The sequence below is a fragment of the Ixodes scapularis genome, unplaced genomic scaffold, assembly GCF_016920785.2.
Source record: "Ixodes scapularis isolate PalLabHiFi unplaced genomic scaffold, ASM1692078v2 PGA_scaffold4__175_contigs__length_147842914, whole genome shotgun sequence".
Lineage (NCBI taxonomy): Eukaryota > Metazoa > Arthropoda > Arachnida > Ixodida > Ixodidae > Ixodes > Ixodes scapularis.
This window is the reverse complement of record NW_024609879.1, coordinates 124,574,180-124,594,827: the sequence shown is the minus strand read 5'-3', so window position 1 is coordinate 124,594,827 and position 20,648 is coordinate 124,574,180. Positions and strand designations below refer to the sequence as shown.

At 46.8% G+C, this 20,648-nt stretch overlaps 1 protein-coding gene across 1 annotated transcript; it reads right to left on the bottom strand.

The window, feature by feature from the left end:
* Positions 1–705: 705 nt before the first annotated feature.
* Positions 706–20,295, bottom strand: LOC115330245 (exonuclease 1). Its single transcript, XM_040222479.3, has 11 exons — positions 20,064–20,295; positions 14,956–15,075; positions 14,099–14,222; positions 12,800–12,937; positions 11,709–11,924; positions 9,197–9,387; positions 7,747–7,843; positions 7,160–7,352; positions 4,907–5,078; positions 2,265–3,319; positions 706–1,021 (listed from the first exon to the last, which is right to left on the bottom strand). Exons 1-11 carry the CDS (start codon positions 20,222–20,224, stop codon positions 912–914), a joined length of 2,577 nt encoding a protein of 858 aa, XP_040078413.1. The 5' UTR covers positions 20,225–20,295; the 3' UTR covers positions 706–911.
* Positions 20,296–20,648: the final 353 nt, after the last annotated feature.

The following is a 20,648-nucleotide window of genomic DNA, read 5'->3' as shown; positions in this document are numbered from 1 at the left end:
GAGAAATATGACTCTTTCCCCGGCGATTTGTCGACTAACAGTCTGCAAGAGCCGAAAAACGAGTCTTCATTTCTTGTTTATTCTTACTGAAAAAAAAAAAAGCTTGATTTTACACCAGCCAAACAATAGCACAAATACTAGCTCCATCCTTGTGCATGAAATGTGCAGTATGAACGGCCTCGAAGCTCTCACCGCGCACGGTAGTCAATGGGTTGGGGACCATTTTAAATCTTGGCCGCCCACTGATGCAGAACTACGAACCAAACAGATCCCAGTATGTGCGTTATTGTTTACAAGCTCTGTTGGCTGTTGCACTGCTCTATTGCATCTGATGCAGACCGAAAGGGGTTCTTCGGCTCCCATTTGAGCCGGATGGGGGTACCTCAAGACCAAAACGTCTGATAACCCCTGTTCTGGGCCACTGGTTTGCTCTCAAATCTCTTCCGCTCGGTTGAAGCTCTCCAATCTAGCCAAAAAGTAACCCGTTTGTCATTCCAAAAATGTTTGAGACAAGACAAGTGCCTGTATGTCCTGCGGGCATGTGCACAATTTCAACAAGTAAAATGTCGAACGAAAAAAGAATCATGTTTAGCTAGCAGCATTGAAACATTTTCTAGTGTCCAGATCGCAACTGCGAGGTAGCGGCTAGAAAGTTGACCAATCGTAGGGCACCCCTTTGCCTGTGGCAACCCGAACAGGGAGCGAAAATTTGGAAAACGTTTATTTGCGCTACACTAACTTGCAACCTCCAATTACACAAAAACAAAAAGCAGTCACTTCAATCACGATGCAGCAGCTATTGTATGAAAAATCATGAAATATATAGACTCATTGGTGACCTGTCCTGTGGTCTGTCGGGGGTCAAACGCATAAATCCTAAAAGAAGATAAGTGACTGACGTGATGACGCATTCACTGCTTGAACTTGAATCTTGCGAGGGTCTCCAAAATGCTGGGCTGGGCTGCGTCCCTCTTGGGCTTAGCCTTGGAGAGGCCGAGTCGTCTTGGCTTGGTAGCCGTCGCTAAATCGAAGGTACATAAGACAGCATTAACCGCAATAAAATGTATGTACCGTAAACGTCTTATTTTTCGTAAAAACTCGTTCTGGTGAGTCTAACACCCTATGGCACCGGATACATAACATCACTCCAGATCACAAAACGTGCCCCGGAATTCGCTTTCCTCGAATAGAACATTTATCTTGCCTTATCTGAAGGGGTAAAGACAAGCTACCAATTCTATCCACACAATATACTTTGAAGTTGGAAGTGGATGATGTTTACTGGCCACACCAAACCTACTTCAGCAGCCTCGGGAAGAAGTAGCACAGGAAAAAGTAAGAAGGAGGCATGATATTTTCTGAAATATTCATAAACTGAATATTTCTTGAATGACACATTTTCACTTTGAAAAAGACCAGCACTTTCATAAAAAGTTTTGACGATGCAATTAATGACAAGCAGCACCTTTTCCCGTAAATGCCGCTAATTGCATGTGCAATCGTTCGGCACAGTTTTCTGGGGTTCAGCACAGTACTGACAAGAACTACTCCTGAAAGAGCCATAGCTTGAACTTTGATAGCAAAAGAACATGTTATGTCCACATTGTTTTAAATGCGTTAGCACTTATTGCCCTGACGCATTCAGCAGTCTTTTGCTTGGACGGTGGACGTTTGTATTGGATTTGAACAATTTAATGATGCTGCGACGCGGTTCCCACCATGCTTTTTTGCTTGGTTTGCTCACTCGTCCTGTCCACTTTCCCTCTTACAAGAGGGAAAGAGTCTCCTGGCATGCTTCCAATGACATGCCACGGGAGAGAAGAGGATTGAGTGGTTGTGGCAGTGGCACAACGTAGGCGACAACATAGGTTGTCGTCTACTGTGATCCTTTCCACACCCTTTGCCTACTGTGATCCTGCTTCGCACGGGAAGCTGTGGTAGAGACACCAAAATCGCCGACATCAGGAAGAACAGTACACGGACACAGTATGCGGACCATTGCGCGGTTGGTATTTCCATCCTTTGCTGAGTCCGAACCCCCGCGCTATATGTTGACTCATTTCGTGGAGAAGCGCCGTAGCGAGAGCGGCAATTTTGGTGCGATTTCTTATAGTTTCCAGACCACTCAACATGAGGTGCTAAATAGCCACGCTCGCACCAGAGGGTCATTACACAGATCTCTCAACATAAAGCAGCACTAACCAGCCACAATTACACTAGAGTGCAGCATTCACTCAGATATATAAGACCGACAATACACCCACCTTTCTTGATTAGCCTCTTCGGAGCACACCGCTTCGCACCCACACCGTTTCCCAGCACGACTCTCGTCTTCTGAACAAAGAACTCCTTCACAACTGTGAGGTCATCACTGTCACTATCCCCAGTCCCGCCTTTCAGTTCGCACGACGACCACATCATTTCTCCTTCCTCTCGAACGTTTGGCGCACTCTTTGGAGTCGCGGCAAAGTCAAACGAAGAGCAACAACTCGATGCTACACGGTCGAAATCCACCGCGTCGCTGGTCTCAGACAGAACTTGCTTCGACCTCGGTAAGGGCGACTCATCTTCAAAGAAAGTAGATAAACTCTCGTCAAGGTCGTCTGCTTTTATCTTCGGGTCGGATTTGCAGGACGCTGCCATAGAGTAACGGAGCAATGGATCTTCACCGTCGGAAGACTCTGCGTCAGAACCGAGCTCCAACCCTTGTTCTGTCTTTTTTCGTGGGGGAAGCGCGACGAGCCTTTTGGCAAACGGATTAAACGGAGCCTTTCCCCTCTGCGGACCACTTTCAGCCACAGCTGTCACCGCTCCCAACGGATCTTCGTCCAGTTCATGTTCGTCGTCGTGCACTCGCGGTACAACCTTACTACCGGAGGAACGATCTAGAAGAGACGTGCTTCGGTTCTTGTCGATTCTCTTGGACGTGTCTGTGTCATTCATCTCGTCCTCGCTGTCTCTAAGCCTCTTGTAACTGTCCCCAGTGTCTACGGGGGCGTCGTTCGTCTGCTTAGCGTCTTGTTCCTTGTCTGCTAACGTTTTGTTGTTCCGAGCCGGAGTCGTAAATCTGTCATCGCTCAGCCGAAGTTTCTTGAAGGGAGTGGCCGCAAGGCGAGAGACCGGCGTCGTCTGCAAGTCTTTTGCCTTGGTGGTGGAGCCCCACTGGAATTTCGTCGGAGACGCGAGTCGGCGGACGACGGGAGAGAGGGGAGGGTCGACGTCTGGTACGGTTTCGCTGTCGACCTTTCGTTGCCATTCGGTTAACTTCGTCCCGTCCAGCTTCGTCTGCGATGATTTTGCCGGTGGTGACGAGAAGAACCTTTGGAACACAACCGAACAAAAATGGCAACATTAAAATGCGAGAAAAGAAGCAATGCATGCGACAATGGTACCAATGAGAACACAAACATAAAACTTGATCTAACGAAGCAGAAGAGTGCCGCAAATTACTTAGTTAAATCAAGAACTTCGTTAAGAAACCAAAAATGGCATTTTCAGGTACTAAATTCGACGAACCTAGATTGAATGTACGGCATCCGGAAAGCTACCGCAATACCCCATTCCCAGAGCGCTCACGTGCCAGAAATGTGATTTATTCGTGTATAAATTTAGTTTGTGAGGACGACCGGCCCTGCAAGTGCGTGAGGGAAATCTTGAAACTCTCGAAAAAATGAACTGAGGTTGTTTTTTTTTCAACATGAGAATCTGCGTATTTTTGTTGGCAAACTGTGAGACCCAGCTGGGGCTTGCATTGAAGTCCACATACCCCACCAGAGACGCGAAAAGAGTGCCCTTTTTGATGCAAGCACGAATGATTTCTGCATTTTCTTTTGAGGGTCACACTTTTTTTTCTTCGAGGCTTTGTTTTACGGCGACGCAGAAGTTGTTGATACAACAAGCGCACGGTGTCATTGTTCATTTCTGATGTCTAGCATCCAGTGTGCACTCGTTGTATGCCGTCACGCATTGGTTGTGCATGCATGCTCGAAGATCACGAGACATGGGAGTGCCAAGTGGAAGGCTCGCGTTGGAGGTGCGACGACTCAAGACCTCTCTGCCTTTCTTGTCTTGGCGATGCCCTGCCCTTCATATCCGCCGCGCCCGTCGTTAGACCTAGCGGGAGGGCGGATCATTACCGAAAGTAACCGATCTAAAACCGAGCGACCTGCGAGCTCCGTCGGCGCAATCTATTGCGTGCGACGTGAATGAAACGCCGTGAAACGGCTAGAGCCATCTGGCATAATTTACCAAAAAGCCCGGAGCGCCAAGTTTGTGTTTCAGTAAAAATAAAAATGTGGTCTTGCGATCTTAATGCTGGCACGCCAGCACGAAACTTCAAAACATTCTAAACAAAATAATTTTTTTAAAATTTTTTTGCTAGATTGAGTTGACGGCTAAATTTATTTTGTTGTTTTGAGTTTATAAAAACATTGAGCCGGTGGGGAAATTAGAATTTGTTAGTTAAATCGAGAATATCATATAACCGGGTTTCGTACAATCGAGTTCCAATATTTCAAAAGAGGCAATCGACACAGAGGTAAGTTGAAATGCAAAGCTGCCGTCCTTCCCCATGGTGAAAATAACAATAGATTCTTGTGGCTATATAGCCTGTTGCACGTCAAGAAAAGCAGAGCGGGCAAACTCCCAACCTCCCACAAAAATTCTGTTTGCCGTGCTTAGTGGTTTCTTCCTCTCCAACATTAACTCTGCTGAAGTGGAAAGAGAGGAGGGTTGTGAGAGTGGAGCTTGTTTTGCATTTTCTTAACCTGCAATGAACCATAATTCCACACGAGCATTTGTACAAAATACCCAATTGCAATAAAAAGAAAAAGTACAGAGTCACGGATAACTTGCAAGGACATGATGTCCTTGCAAGTTGTCGCTTTAGGGTTGGTGAAATCCCCACCTGCTCCGGAGGACTGCGGGCTTGGGAGCGACCTTGAAGATGTTCTCGGGCTGGTTTTGGACTCTGGGAGACGGAGACTTCGGCGTCCTCGGCTTGTTGGGCTCGGAAGTTCGCTTGGGGCTTTTCCACGAGGATTTGCGTTGAAAGTCATCCTCATCATCTGTTTCGAGAACTGAGGACCCGAAGCGTAAAAGGTCAAACCGGCAGGATGCAGAAGAGCAAGTGATGTTTATAGACTACCGTAAAATCCCATGTTAACGTCCTCACCTCAGAGATCGCCCATTTTGGTTTTCTGGCGAAATATCCAAAACATGAAAATTCTGAAACATTGCACACACATGTGTTGATGTCCCGTTGGACATCATCACATGTCTCGTCAAGTATCTCATCAATGTCGCATGACATGTAGTACCGGTATGTTTGACAAGCAAGTTTGTAACGGGTTCCCGCAATTTTTGTCCGCAATCGGCGCGTGCGATACTGGCTCCCGTGGCATGCACACCCGCAACAGGTTTCCGCATGTTGATTGCACCATGAAAGGCGAATCTGTTGCGTCTGCCATCTGCGATATTCTCTCCCGTGACGCGGGAGTTTGCGGCAAATTCTCACGCGTCTATCGTGGCATGAAATGCGGATTTGCAGTGTTCGCGACCTGCAATACGAGTTTGCATGTTGCATGGTTTGTGTCGGTTGGCCCTATGTTTATTGTTACCTTTTTTATAAGTTTTTCTGTCTCATCTTTAAAGATTGCCCAACCCATGTTTTTCACCATTTATATCTTGGTTTTGGAAGGGCATCCTTATGGAATTTTACGGTAATGGGGTTCGATTGAAAAATCGGTGCACACGTGCCTGAATTGCCCGCACGCTGGTTGAAGTAGCCGAAACTTAATGGTCTTTGAATCCTAGATGTGGGCTGGGGTTGGCCAAACTCGTTAATTGCCTGTTCCCAAACTCACAAGACATACCAACAAAAAGGACCAGAAAGTTTGAAGCTAGTCAAATTTCACAGCGCGATAGGTTCAAAAGTACCGGATTTTCCGGACTATAGTTCACACCCAGTGCATATTCCACATGGGAAAATTCCAGGTGAAAGAAAAGCTTTTCATTTCACTAATAAGCACCCGGTGCACAATCCGCATGCAAACGCAGCATGCACCAAGACATGCTTGTCTTATTAGCGCACAAATAAACTTGTGTCATGCAAAAATCATCAATAACATGATCTGTCAATCACAAACTTAATCATGCATCGTCATCTTGAACAATTTTGAGAGAGAAAAAAAAAAAAAAAAAGCCCTTGTATGTAAAGTGCAAGTTGGTCTGCTTCGTTTGCAGGGGTTGTGGTGAGGTCAGAACGCCGATCTATGATTGGCTCTGATGGAAGTATAGTGGGTTATGTTAAACAAAAATATGACTGCATCTCCACGCGGTGAATGATGTTGATTGGGGCGAAGTTCTGGCGGTTATGATGATACGGATTTTATTGTTCATAGGTAGTGCTGATGGTGCTGATCTTTTTTTTATTGCTCATAGGTAGTGCTGAGTTCCGGGTTGCGTTTCAACTTCATTATTACTGCTTTGTGGCCGGTGAAATGCACAGCCAGTGGTTCTTCTAGCGGATCAGCTTGGATCCGCTAGGAGCCGTGGGAACGCATCTCCACCGCTTAAGTCAACGGTCCATGTCAGAAAGAGAGTGTGTGGTATGGAACGTGGTTATATACGCATTTGAGCATTTGACCGCAGCGCCCTCTCGTCTATAAACGTTCAGCCAATACATGCAAAGTTTAACGCTATTATATACGCATTTGATCCCAGCGCCCTCTCCTGTATAGACGTTGAGCGGCTACATGCAAAGTTTCATCCATGACATCCCCAGCTCTTGAGTTACTACCACATCTCAGAGCCCCCTACTCGTCCCGCAGTCGTGGCCGAGTGGTTAAGGCGATGGACTAGAAATCCATTGGGGTCTCCCGCACAGGTTCGCATCCTGTTGACTGCGCAAACATTTTTTCTTTTTATGTGAGCATGGACACCGGCTGGACGGACAAGGATAGACCCTAAGGAGCTTCGCCCCTAAAAAATATTCTAATCGCATTGTTTGATCAGTAAACCTTGAGATCTAAAATTGATTGCACCACCTCTACTCGTGTAACAGATTTGTTACCTTGATTGCCAGCGATGTAAGGGCAACGATAATGACCGATAGAAACAGGACAGGGTCAAAGAGTGCATAGATTGACCAATCACTGACCAACGCCGATGTTTTCCATCGACTTCAGCGTCCTCGAAGGTCGCGGAGTCGTCTTGGGCGCAGCCGACGCGGGAGCAGATCTCCGCTTTGTGATCTCAAACGCCCCCAACCTTGGCGCTTTGGGCTTAGAGTCGCCGTTCGCAGGATTCTTTGTCTCCTTGTCAATGTCCTTGCTTTTTTCTAGGCTGAGGACCTGCGTTAAACAATGAAATACGGTGATGTCTCGTTAGCATAAACTCCTCCAATCACCCTAAAAAATCGTTAGTAATGTAAGTCGTCCATAATTAACGAGACAAAGACGCACGTATAGGGTGTCCACAACAAACTTTAGCAATGTAAAACGAGCCTCGAAAATTGGCGCTCGCACATAAAAAGCACATTTTACGTAATAAAATTCCAATGCTAAAAAAAAAAAAAAAAAAAAAAAACAACAACTTTTTTTTAAAGGCACAATTTTATGAACTACAATGGTATCAATGTCGTCACTCCCACACCAACTTAAATAGTCTGGTGTGTGTCCTGTGGCTTTTACTTTCAAAGTATATTTTCTTCTAAACAATTGGCAACAGTGTAGCAGTAGTTCAAACCTTTCCATCAAAAGGAACATAGTCGTCCACTTGGGTTCCCGTGTTGACGTCAACGTTTCCAATGGCCATCTGAAAGGCGAGCTCGTCCGAAACATATCTTTTTGTCGCAGATGTCAAGGATGAAGTCCAAAATTCTTTTTGTGCGCGGTCCTACAAGCTTCAAGGACTGACGCACTGCATTTCCGAGTGCCCTTTCTTCATAAAGTGTGTTCAAGATATCTGGGAGATTTTGCGGCAGACGACCACGCAAATGCCCTCTGGCCTGAGGGTACTATGTTCAATAAATAAATAACTCCCCAAGAATAAATAACTTACCACCAGCAGCGGTCACTGTGAAAATCATTGAAAGCTCTGCATCTAAAGAGACAGCAGGGTGTGGAATGCCTTTTCTATGACCGTGTGATCCTTAGATCATGCGATGGTGTTGTATCTGCTCACTATGACTCAGGGGCGGATCCAGAGCTCCGTTTTGGGGGGTGGCAAAAAATTTTTAAGGATACTATTCTCTCATTCTCTTTCGTGCAAGGGGGGTCCAGCCATGTCAAATTGCCCTCCGAGAAGGGGGGAGGGAGGAGGGTCGACCTTGTTTGGGAGGGCGGCCACCCCCGTCGCACCCCCTCCCCCCCCTCCTCTCCTCCTTCCCCCTCCCCTGGATCCGCCACTGCTATGACTTGCTGCCTGCATGTTACACTCTTTCGTAACAATAAGCTAATCGTATGGAGGCAAGCCCTAAAACACATTTTGTGTTAAAAAAAAAATCATGGGCCAATTTTTTTTTTTTTTTTTTGCAAGTGGCAATTTTGGAATTTACAGCTATTTTTCTTATTTGTAAATGTTCTACTTTTCTCTATCAATACTTGAATCATAAGATCAGTGAATAATATCTATGTAAGTTGAATTCATAGAAAATGATGCTAAAACGGTGCCTGAAATGAAAGAAGTTATGTCTAAACCAGTATTTCCAAATTTGCAGGAAGGATGCATATCTCAGTATCTAGGGCAACTAGAAACAAGTTTGTTTGCAACACGTAGCAAGATGTGCAAAGCACACAATGATAAGAGCAAATTACCGACATCAGTCTAGCAAATTTTTCAATTGATCTATCGTTTTATTACTTGCCACAGACTGAGCACTGAAATTCGTTTAGTGAAATCCCTACTAATGGTTCTATCTAAAAGGTACATTCAGCACTGCGTTCTTTATACTTCATAGTATCTAGCCATGTGTCACACATAACTTGGTGTAGAGCCGTTTTTTTTCTCCTATTGCCTTTGAAAACAAAGATAGGCAAGTTTCATTTATCTTCAGGCCTAATCTACTGACAGAAAATATTTGACCGGACATACAAACTATTTGCAAAGAGCTGAACAAGCTCGTGCAAGTTTCATAAAGTTTCGCCAAAACATAAAGAAAAAGGCTCGAAGACGTGCGTTCCCCCTTCAAGGATACTGTCCAGCGTAGGGCAGTTCTTCGGGCACCATGCCCGGCCTGTATGGGTTCAAGGGCACCAGGCGGTTCTGGAGCGGACAGAAGACGAGCTGGTGCAGGAAGGTATTCTCTGCCTTCAGGAAGCCCTCCAGATAGTCCTCATCCACCGTCAGTGACGGCATCTTGAGGTACGAGGGCAGCTTGGGCAGCGTCTGCGACGGAGAATGACCTCTCAGGGGTAATTCGCTACATACTACAGATACCTGTCACGCAAGTGCTCTCCACTGTCACTGAGCCAACGGCAGTTGACTCAATCGCGATTGGCAGGAGTTAATGGCGGCGCCGACTGTCAGTGGGTTGATAACATGACTGTGGAACTCAACTACCTACTCTTTTGGAATGTAGGAGTAAGGTATCCAGACACATATGTAACAGTGGATATTGTAGGAGAGGACATGTGTGGAGGTCAGAGCTACCTTTATAACGATCTTGGCAGGTTGCGGGAGACAGCACAACAGCGCACTGCCTGTCTGCACTGGCTTGAAGCGTTCCAATTCTCATTTCTTTACTCCAAGAAGGAATCGCGTATGTATCTCATTTCAAATGCTCATCAAGAATAAAAAAATGTGTCTATAATAAATTTTTCTCATTACTTAGGGCAATGGTTCTCAGAACCGCTCTGGTGTGCAAAGACATTTCTGGGGTACGCAAAGCCCTCGCCTCAACCCTCAACCCCCCTTCCATTGTTGAAAAAATTTCTCTGTTGACCCTGGCTGGGTGAAGCCTGTTATGAAGGGTACAGCCATTACCATCTATCCATCCATTCATCCTCTTACTTGATGCTTGTCACTTCTCCTGTCTCTAACAGTAAAAGATGTCTTTTTCGCACTGCAATTATACCCATTTTCACCCCAAGAACCACAGTAAAAGAAGTCCAGGTCCCCGTTGAGAATTACTAATTTCCCCCTTTATGTAGATAATTAAGACATATGAAGGTGAATTTTGGATTATATTTATGTTATCTTATCAAGACAAAACACATTCCAAACGCCAAAAGCATTGCTTTTTCCTTCAACAACCAAATCTCGTGCGGCGCAACTTTGAGCTGCATATGAACAACGCGCAAAACTTGCTCTCTTCTTGAGGTGAAAAAGGGTCTAGTTTTTTTTTTTTTATTGTATACCCCCTCAACCCCCCCCCCCCCCCCCCCCCCCCGCTCCTCCCCATGCTGGCACGGAGTCTCCCATCACTTTGGCATGTTCCCAAGGGGCCCCCATGGCCACATCCATGTTTGAGAAGCACTGATTTAGAGAGATCACATGACATCAGATTTGGTTTTGTTTTGGTCTCAATTGAGACTAAAATAGTTGTGTAATATCATCTCAGGTCAATTGAGTTCAATGGACCTCTTGGCGAATATGTGCTGCCACCTAGACACGCGACTGGGTTTGAGGCTAAGTGGCGAGAAAACAACGCGTGCGCAAGGCCTCTGGCATCCATTCTACACCCAAAACGTCAGCTACATCCTGTTCACCCATTGCGGCGCTGTGATCTAGATACGGCTCCCCCAAACTCGCCTTTGTCCCCATCGTGCGTAATCTTCCGCCCCGAAGTCGACACGACGAAACCATCTTCCCTCCCTGCTGGGCCAGAAGGAAGAGAGAGAAAGTACTGGAACCATTTACTCTCGAACCGATGTTTCTACAAAAGGTCCATTGTAGCTGGGGCTGCCAAATTCCAATACTCCGACAGTTACGATGGCTCGTGTAACAAGGGTGAAAATCGGCCCAGAGAAACTTCATAAACAATAACCTGTGTTGAGGCTCAACTGCACGCATAGAGTTCATGCAGTTGATCTAGAGGACGAGGTTTGCCGTCTTCCCATCTGTCTCGGTTGCCTCCCAGTATGGAGGAGCAGGGAGACGGACATCGGTGGTACTGACCGGCCAGATTGCTTACCGGGCATTATTAACACAAAGAAGCAGCAAAGTCTAACTTGTAAGGTCAGTGGTACTCAGCAGTCCCCTCTAGCTTTATTTTGCGAGAAAGCACCAGCATCATGCACTGTACAAAGAAAAACTAAAGTTGATAAGCACTCTAAAAAAATCTTCAAAGCGTCGTGCCAAAATGAACATGCTTAATGTGTTGTCTGCATCGTTTTCCCAATCGTCCGCTTTGTAGTCTGTTCTTTGTCCCTCTGTTTGTCTGTTCTGTTCTTCGGTTTATCTGTCTATTCTTCTGCTTGTCTGTCTGTTCTTCGGTTTGTCTGTCTGCTCTTTTGCTCCTGTTTGTTTCAAATCATCTGCTACAAATTGTCTGCTTTGGTTTTTCGCTCTTCTGTCCCTCTTTTTTTCTCGGTACCACCGATGCCAGTACTTACGATTTGCCACACTCCCCTCACGTCCTTACTCCCTTTCCTGAGACAAAGAATGTCTTCTCAAGGGCAATTCGTGGCATACTACTAAATAAGTCTAAAGAGCTCCGAAGACAGCTAAGCCGTACTGAGGCCGGACCGCACAAGACGGACACCCACCTTCTTCAGGTCTGGGTTGGTGATGAGCCCGAAGAACTTGCAGGCCTTGGCCAGGCCAATCCCCGGAAGGCTCTGGAGGTAGTCGCAGCCGGAGAGTATGCACATCTGGCGGAACTTGTCGTGGGTGAAGCGGTCGGCGCAGTTTCCCAGGCACTTGCCTATCGCGGACCGCTCGTACAGCGTGCCGAAGCCGCCCTGGTCCATCTTGAACACTACCTGAAACACGAGGCTCTGACGGAGTAAAGCCCGAAAAAGCAAAGGGAAGTCGCACTGACGAGAGACGGGACGCATCTTCCCGTAGATGTTTACTGGCGGTCCGTGCAACGCGTGTAAGGGAGATCTTAAAGGCCGGTTTGGACGTTTGCGTCCGAGCGTGAACTTGCACTCTGCTACAACGGGGATTTCGAAACATTTCGATCTCAAGGAACCTTTTCTGGTCTCGGCATTAAGCAGTAAAGCGGGGCAGAGGTTGAAGAACCTTGTAAACAACGATGCACGTGCCGGGGAGCATTTGGCTCATAGTTATACGTCAACGGACGGCTAAGGTCTACTAAAAAAAAATGACGTCTGAGATCCCAAGCTGCCGTGGCAACTGTCTCGTCATAAAACGTCCGAACAAGCCGTAAAGATTGCAAGCTTTCACTTCCCTCCTCCCCAACAGCAATTCAGGAATGAAAACATAGAGGCCACCAATGTCGGCTTGGAGGGCGCACCGACTGGAAGCGGCTCTATGTGACTGACACGCAAAAAGCATCTCTACGTTGGACGCTTCGTCCAACTTGTCTTCCACGGAGTTTGGCATTTACCCGAAAAAGGATCTGTGGACTGGATCGTTTACGTCGTCTTCCCCAATCGAGCACTGAGCAACTATTAGAAAACGAGCACCACGTTGGCACGCGATCTCCAGTCAAACGCCGACGTGGCGCTCGGCTACGTGAGCCTCGCGCTGTGTCAGAAATGAAAACAATGTTGGTGCCGTCCCCCCAAGCGCAGTCCTCGGCTAAGCCGCCGGGCGTGCGACGGTTGAATCCCTTCCCTTACAGGGAGAAAATATTGCGAAGACGCGGTTGGCTCTCTCAAGGTTTCCGCACCTTCTCGCAGCCGAAAAGTATCAGGTCTGAGTCCTCCGTGATCACCACGTCGGCCAACCCACGCTGCGTCAAGTACGCCAGCTGCGCGTCTGCTTCGTAAGGTGCCACAATGTAGTCGATTCCTCTCCTCCTGCATTCCTGCGACAGAGGGAAAATGTGGTGGGGGGAGAACACGATTAAAAACGTACGGCGCACAAAGACGGGACGGAAGAGAGAGGACACGCAGTCACCGAACCCAGACGAACGTGCACGGCAGACAGCAGCGGCAATGAGGCTGACGGGGAAGCCGACCTACACCAGGGCCACAGTGAACTTTATCCTGCTCTGGCTCATGGGGACCCAGAAAATGGGTGTCTGGGAAAAAAAGTAAATACTTTTTTTTTTACTGCAAAAGTAAACTATGTGACACTGAACGCTCAGTCACTCCTGTCCAAACGTAGCGCTGTAGGTTCGGAGCAGATGACAGAGTTTACAGGGCTTGCAGTTCTCCAACACAAAAGTTATAAATTATTTAAAAAAATTTTTAATGAGGAAATGGGGGTCAACAGAGCCCAGAAATACATGAAGCCAAATGGTGCTGGCTACCGGGAGCAAACAGCATTTTCTCATTGAAAATTTCAGAAGAATCGGTTATCACTCTTGAACTTGGTAATGGCAAGCTCTGAAACTGGCATCTGGTTCCGACCGCTAGCGCTACATCTGGGTAGAGACTGAGCGTTCGGCAATGCTTCACTTATTCTTGCCGTGAAAAGGAAACAACTGTAAATTCTTTTCTCAGACACCCTGTACACACGCCCATAGGAAAAGTCGTCCAATGCTCTTTACGGGATTGCAAGCAGCCACACTCCAAAAGCTAGTCGGCCGCTGAGGGCTAACTAGTACAGCTGAGGACAGGCGGGACAGGGGAATAATTGGGACTCCCTCTTGTGTGGCTCCGGCCCAAAGTCTCAATCCTCACAAACAGTGGGCACAATGTTGGGGTAACACAAAATATGTTTAACTAGAGGAAAATCGGCGACTTCCTTGCTGGGGGAAGGAGGCGGGGGGTGATGTTTTGTGTTTTTTTGCTCGATCCCCCAAAGGTCATCCTGATGATATCTCAAACTGCCTAGGGCAAGGGGAGGAATAATACTTTTGATTTCTAGTCTAGGTGGTGCAAGCTACCACCCGTTATAGAGGGTAAAACCATTAGCATCCATCCATTCATCCCGCAATCCATTAAGCTCCCGATGAAATGGAGTGGAGCTTCTGCCTTTCATTGCAGCGTAAGGAAGGTTGCTGCATGCGCCTAATGGATACCTTGATGAGGTCGAGCGCCATTTCGGGGGTGATGTCCACTGCCCTCTGGTAGCATTCTCGTGCCTCCTTGATGCGCCCCTCGATCAGGAACTGCTTCGCTTTCTGGCGATTGGTCTCACGCTGCCTGTCAACAAGAATAATGAGCAGTTAACCTTTACATAAAAAAAAAGTATGGCACAGAGAGGAAAACCTTTCTCCGTTTCACTTGAAGTGCGAGCGTAGCAGAAGATATAAGAGCGAGCAACGCGTTTTCAACGTCCCTGTCGCAGCGCAGGCATCGTTCAGAACAGCACGCTTGTGCTTGTATACTTTCAGCTTCGCTCGCACATAAAGTGAAACGAACTACAGATGCGACACTGGACAGCCACTTTATAAAAAAACACCCTCCAACAAAACAAAAGGTACAAAAATTTTTTTTTTTTGTTTGGTGCAAAATGTTTGTTTGAAAGACAGCTTGTCATGAACCCATGCTTTACACATAAATGTTGAGGCGACTAGGCGAATGCACAACATTTCTTTAGCCCAAACCAAACACTTTCCATGTTTATATGTTTTACTTGAAGTGCAGACGCCACTACTAGTTCAGTTTGAAGGTGAAACTTGCGTTACTCTCGGGTGATCTGAACAGATAGCAAAGCCAAGTGTGTCGGATCCATGCCAAAATTACAGAAAAACTTTCCGCGCACCGCCTCTTCTCAAAACGTTTACAGTTCTCTACAGATCGTGGTTATTATGATGATGACTTCCAACCTAGCGATCAACCCTTCCCAGGACACCAGTCCCTCGTTCTACGATAGAGACTTGAAGAAACATGAACGCGTCTTCTAAATATAACAAATGAAAGTAATCATACTCACTCTCGGCGCTTTCGCTCAGTCAGCTGCTTGGACGGCAACCGCTGACCATCGAACACCAGGATGGGTCGGACTCCGGCCGCTACGAGTGTGTTGGTCATCTTCATGCAGTACGCCACATACCTGCACGATCACAAAGAAAAAAAAGTTAAACAATAAAGATTGGCAGCCGAGTGAATATTGGCTTTGCCACTTGGAGTATCTGGTGTGCAAGATCGCGCTGGAAAACCCAGGAATCCTGGGTTTTGATCCCCAACCCTGCCTGTTTCGATTTGATAAATGAATATTGTTCCGGGTGATCTGCGAACCTTTCACTTTTTCTTCTTCTGACCCATCGACCTCCTCCTCCATACGACCGCCTCAAAGTTTGAAATATGAACGTACAAGGTGTTTTTTTTTTTAAGCTTTACAGATTTGTTTAAAAAAATGCCATGAAAGTTACACTTATGCGGTTTGTGCAGGTGAGTTATACGGCCAGGAGGAGTTAGTATAGGGGGCGAATCGTAATGATCAGTTGGCTAAATAAGTAAAATTTATTAATTAACATTTTAATTTGTAAAAATAGACCTACGTTTCCAATTTGAAACTTGTTGAGCGTCATCGAAAACCACTAGATCAGTAATTTTCAGAAAGACTTTGAGCGCGTGAGAAGCGTAGTAGTGCACTAAAGTTACCACTTGTGCAGCAAGAGCAAGGCGTCCGGAACAATAAGATGCCCATGTGATTTTACCGTCTCTTATCAGAGCCCCAGCCTTGTACCTGCTGCATGAGTGGTACCTTCAGCGCACTACTACGCTTCCCACGTGTTTAAAGTATCTAAAAAAAATATTGATTTAGTGGTTTTGGATGACGTTCAGCAAGTTTCTAAATGGAACCATGTCTATTTTCACTAATTAAAAATGTAATTAACAGATTTTACTTAATTAGCCGACTGACTGTTACGATTATCCCCCTATACTATGCCCCCTGGCAATGTAACTCAAATGCACAAACAGTAAAAGTGTAGCTTTCACGACTTTTTTTTAACAGATCTGTAAAGCTAAAAAAAAACTACATATCTTAATTACAATAATTAAAAAGTTAATGATCAAATTTTAGTTAATTAGTCTAAAAATAGTGATGGTTATATTCCCATCTAAAGACCGCCGAGCCATATAAAGACACGGTGAAAACCGCATTTATATAACTTGTCCCCGTATTTAAATATTTGGTGCAGCTAAAAGGGAACACCCTGTCCTTTTTTAGGCCGTGCTGGTATACCAAGGCTCAGCAACTGGTATACCAGCACGCATTCCTGACCCTCACTATACACCAACTCATGTTTACAAACAAACCGGAGCGCCCCTAGCGGACGCCACCGGCGCCGCGCATGCGCGGTGGATGGTGGGCAAGAAGCCCGCCGTCGCCCATAAACAAACCATTGAATTGCGTTGTTGTCGGCGTCGGTGGGAGTCCCCGTGCTCTTTTTCGCGTTGGAATTGTTGATGCTACGTCCTCCTAACAATGTCTGACTATTTGAGCGGCTTCAGCAAAACTAACGAGGCAAAACTTTGCGTGAATAATGTGACGTGCGCCGATTCATTTCACGTGGACGCCACAGAATGGGCGCTAAAGCCCGACTCCCACGATGAGATTCTGCTCGCTGTTTTCAGACGCGACGTTGCTCGGACTGCAAAAGCGTGGACCGTAGCTGAGATGGTGGACGTCGATACTGAAAACCGCAAGTAGAATCGGGCATTACAAGTCGGTGATGGCCACTGGTAACAATAGTGATAAACATCTTCTTGTATCTGTTTACACTTAGCCTACTTACCCCAACCAACCTTCAAAAGTGTTTTGAGGCCTGCTCTTAGTTTTTATCGCAATTACCGGGTCAACGTTTGGTTTCCGGGCCGCTGTCGTTTGAACGAGCTGACGACAAAAATCAGCCAAATTTGAAAGAGCAGACGACAGTTCGAGCGCATGCGTAATGGGGTACGGGCAAGAAGCACCGCGTCCCGCGTCAACAAACCACTCGAATGTCACGTTGTCGGCGTCTGTGTGAGTCTGCCTACTCTTTTTCGCGTTGGAATTGTCGATTCTACGTCCTCATCGCAATTTCTTACCACTTTAATCACTTAAGCGAAATTATCAAGGCTCGTTACGCCGCTAAACTTTCCGTAAATAATTTGACGTGCGGCGATTCATTCGCATGAACGCCGCAGAATGGACGCCAAAACCATGATGAGATTCTTCCAGCTATTTTCGGTAGCGACGTCGCTCGTGTTGCAAAAGTGTAGAAGGTAGCGGCGATGATCGACGTCGATACTGAAAATCGGAAGCGGGAACAGACCAAGCGTAACAAGTCGGTGATGACCATCGGTACCAATGTTCGACATCTTGTATCTACTTTTTACACCGAGCCTACTTAAGTCTTTTGAGGTGTGCAATTACTTCTTATTGCAATCACCGGGTCAAAGTTTGGTCTACGGGCCGCTTTTGTTTGAACGAGCAGACGACAAAAAGCAGACGTTTGAAAGAGCAGACGAAAGTTCGAACGATCAGGCGGCCGTGTGAATTTGAAGACGCACTGAACCCGTGGGTGGTTCGGACAACTTGGCGGTTTTCTCTCGTTTATGTTGGAACAAAGCAAATACATCTGGCGACCACAAAGTGTTGCCCGCGCACGCAATCGTAGTTCGACAGCGTCTGGTTTGCCCTTTTCACGGCTACTATCCACGTTCTCGGACGAACGGAGGGGGCAAAAACACATGAAAACTGATCTTCAAACCTTTCCAGACTCTCTTGGTACAACCCCCGTCGCAGCATTTTGACGAGATAGCAGGTTTTTTGTCTCGTTTCTTCCAAGGGAACACAGGAATGCACGTCTGGCACGGCGACTTCTGCCCACCGCCACAGACCGGAAGTGCGTCCGGCGCGCCACCACCGCGGCGTGACGTAGGAGAGTTGAGTTGGTGTATAGGTACCATTTTGAAGAACGAGTGGCGCCACCTATAGACAGTTATGAGTCGTGAATACTTCGGTGCTCCCAGCAGCCGTTAGAGAGTTTTTGACACTACTGACAGAACAAAGGCTCGAAGGAGCTGTCTAAGGTGAATGGGGCTTCATAGGCATCCTCGTGATCAACACCTAATCACCCCACCCTCTGCCCGCCTTTTCACCGTGGTTATGTCTTTTAATTGTGACTGCTGTTGAGACCGGTTATAACGAAGTCAATGAGAATCGGAAATCACTTCGCTATATTTGCTTCTTTGTTATATATGAACTCATACAAATAACATGAAAAATAAACAAAGATAACACGGGCTGTCACGGGCACATGTTTATCGAGTCAGCAGAAAGCGGTCGAGGCTTCCCTGCACGCGTCCTCTGCTAGATCGGAGTCACTTATTGCCAACTGTGAGAATCTCCGATTGAAAAAAGATCTAGCTACTACGTATGAACCGTGTCGACAGCTGCGACGGCCCCACAAGGGATGTTGGCGGTGGATGGCATTCTTTACGTTTATGTGCACTCCATCGAGGATGGCACGCTTTTTATTCAAGGAGATTGCCTTCGTCTTCCCCGCCGAGGTGCCAACGGTGCTGGGACTCTTCCTTGTTGAGTGGCGATGTTTCACCGAATCAGTGCTCGAGCAAAGTAGAATTTCGCGCAAGAGCGACCTCACCGACCAGATGCTGACACGGATCACGAAGCAAATAAAGAAGCACGTACGGCACTGAGTTCGCGCTCAAGCTTGTTTGTCGTCGGTATAGAGAGCCTAGATTTAAGAGATGGGGCAACTGCTTGATCAGGGTCACATGGTTTGTGGGCCATGTTTGCAAAACGAGCTGCAGCATGCAAGGACTGAAAACTCAAAAAGCGTTCACCTTCTGCAGACGTGTCCGCCTCTCCGCCCACGTGACAATTTAAATGAAGGCGTACTTACCGCTCCCTCTCTTAAATCTATGTGTCTCCGTCATCTCCGCCGGTATGTTGTCGCTAGCGCTCGGAATGCCCCTATCGGCATGCCACGACGGCTTCTCCGCGTGCGATGCTGCAAAGCCGCTTCCCATATAAGAAGCGGGGAGCAGACGACGTTGCAGAGACTGCCACTGGCAGCCTTTCCACCATCTTCTGCAGCCTGTTCTGGGTGGCTTCTTGGTTGCGGCACCAAAGTGCGGCGGTCCAAGACTTAGTAAACTTTCAGAATTTTATGCTTGTTTAAAATTATCACAAGATTTCTCGTAGCTATATCTGGGGGAGCCACTCAATTTCCTTTGCTAAAAACAGACACAAATGCATTGAAAAAGTGTGAATGGGATTGGGAAACTGGGATCGCTTCACTATAGCCGCTATTTCGTTATAACCGGTCTTGACAGTGGTTTGTTTATGCTATTGTCTTCCACAGGTGGTAGCGGGTTGCCGGCGATCTGAGAAAGGGTTCTCACCTATCTGTCCAGCCTTGTACACCACCACCTGCACCCTTCCAAAAGCGAATAGAATGATTATTATTATCACGTAAATATAGTATTGTATGTATAATATTCTGTTCTTTTCCTGTTTCTATTGCTGATGTATAAGTGATGTATTGCCGTTGTCAATTGTATAAGCGCAAATTGTCTTTCCTCTTTTTTTCTTTTGTATTTCTGTGTGTGACAGTGTGTGTGTTTTGTGCGTGCTGCTGGACCTCGACCCCGATGTAGGCCGTCGGCACCCCGAGGCGACTTTGTCTCGCCCTTTGTGCTTTTGGACCTTTCAAGATGAGTTCCCTCTCGCCTGGGAAAAATGAAGATGGTTGATCGAGTGATTGACTGATGATCGTCGCAGCGGCGTGCATCACTACAGCGTGATGCACTTAAAAGACTGTCTAATTTTCTCATCTACAGCGGGGAAATCAGACGCTCACTGGGGTTGACTGATCTTCCGCTCTCTAAATTTTAACACCACACAATTTGTTATACAGTAACGAGCAAACGCGAGGAAAGCGTCTCAGCTGACATGGCGCTCGCCTGACCTCGTTTGACAGCTAGTGCCGACGCGACCTACCAAACGCATTGGGAACCATTCACAGTTCGACTACTGACGTTTAAATTGTAGATCTAACGAATTGAGATGTGAATCGTCATTACCCGTCTGTTTTCTCGCCCTTGGCAAGTCGTTCGGCGCAGGAAAAGGCCCCTTTGTGCAGCCAGCAGTAAGTGTCCACTGCAGCGGTGCCGCCGCTGAATTCCTTGATGTGGACCTCGCGGCATGCCTTCTTGACGAACGGTAGTAGCCCCTGGATCCCCATCGCCGTGCGCGATCACCGTGAACGTGGTGAGATGGGAGGTTTTAGCTCAACTATTCGACCTCATTTTACGCGACCAGGGACAAGAGACACACACGACCCAACAAAACGCGCGAAAAAAAACTTTCGCGCGCTCTGATGGGAATCACATGACCACATTACTACTTACGTCACGAAATGTTTAGTCATGTGTTCAAGCTAACGTTTTAGTCTTCTACAGCCAAAAACAAAACTAACTTCTCTTTGATGATTTGATTTCAATATTTTAGGTTAATTGTTTGTTTTGCTTAATTTGTCAGCTGGCACCTGACACCGCTTACGGTCAAGTTGTATCGGTTGTATCCTTAGCCAAACGAGCGTCCAATCCAATCCGGTACAAGTCCCAGCTCCTCTTCCGTGATTTACGCGTTTACGCTGTGGGCTGGGA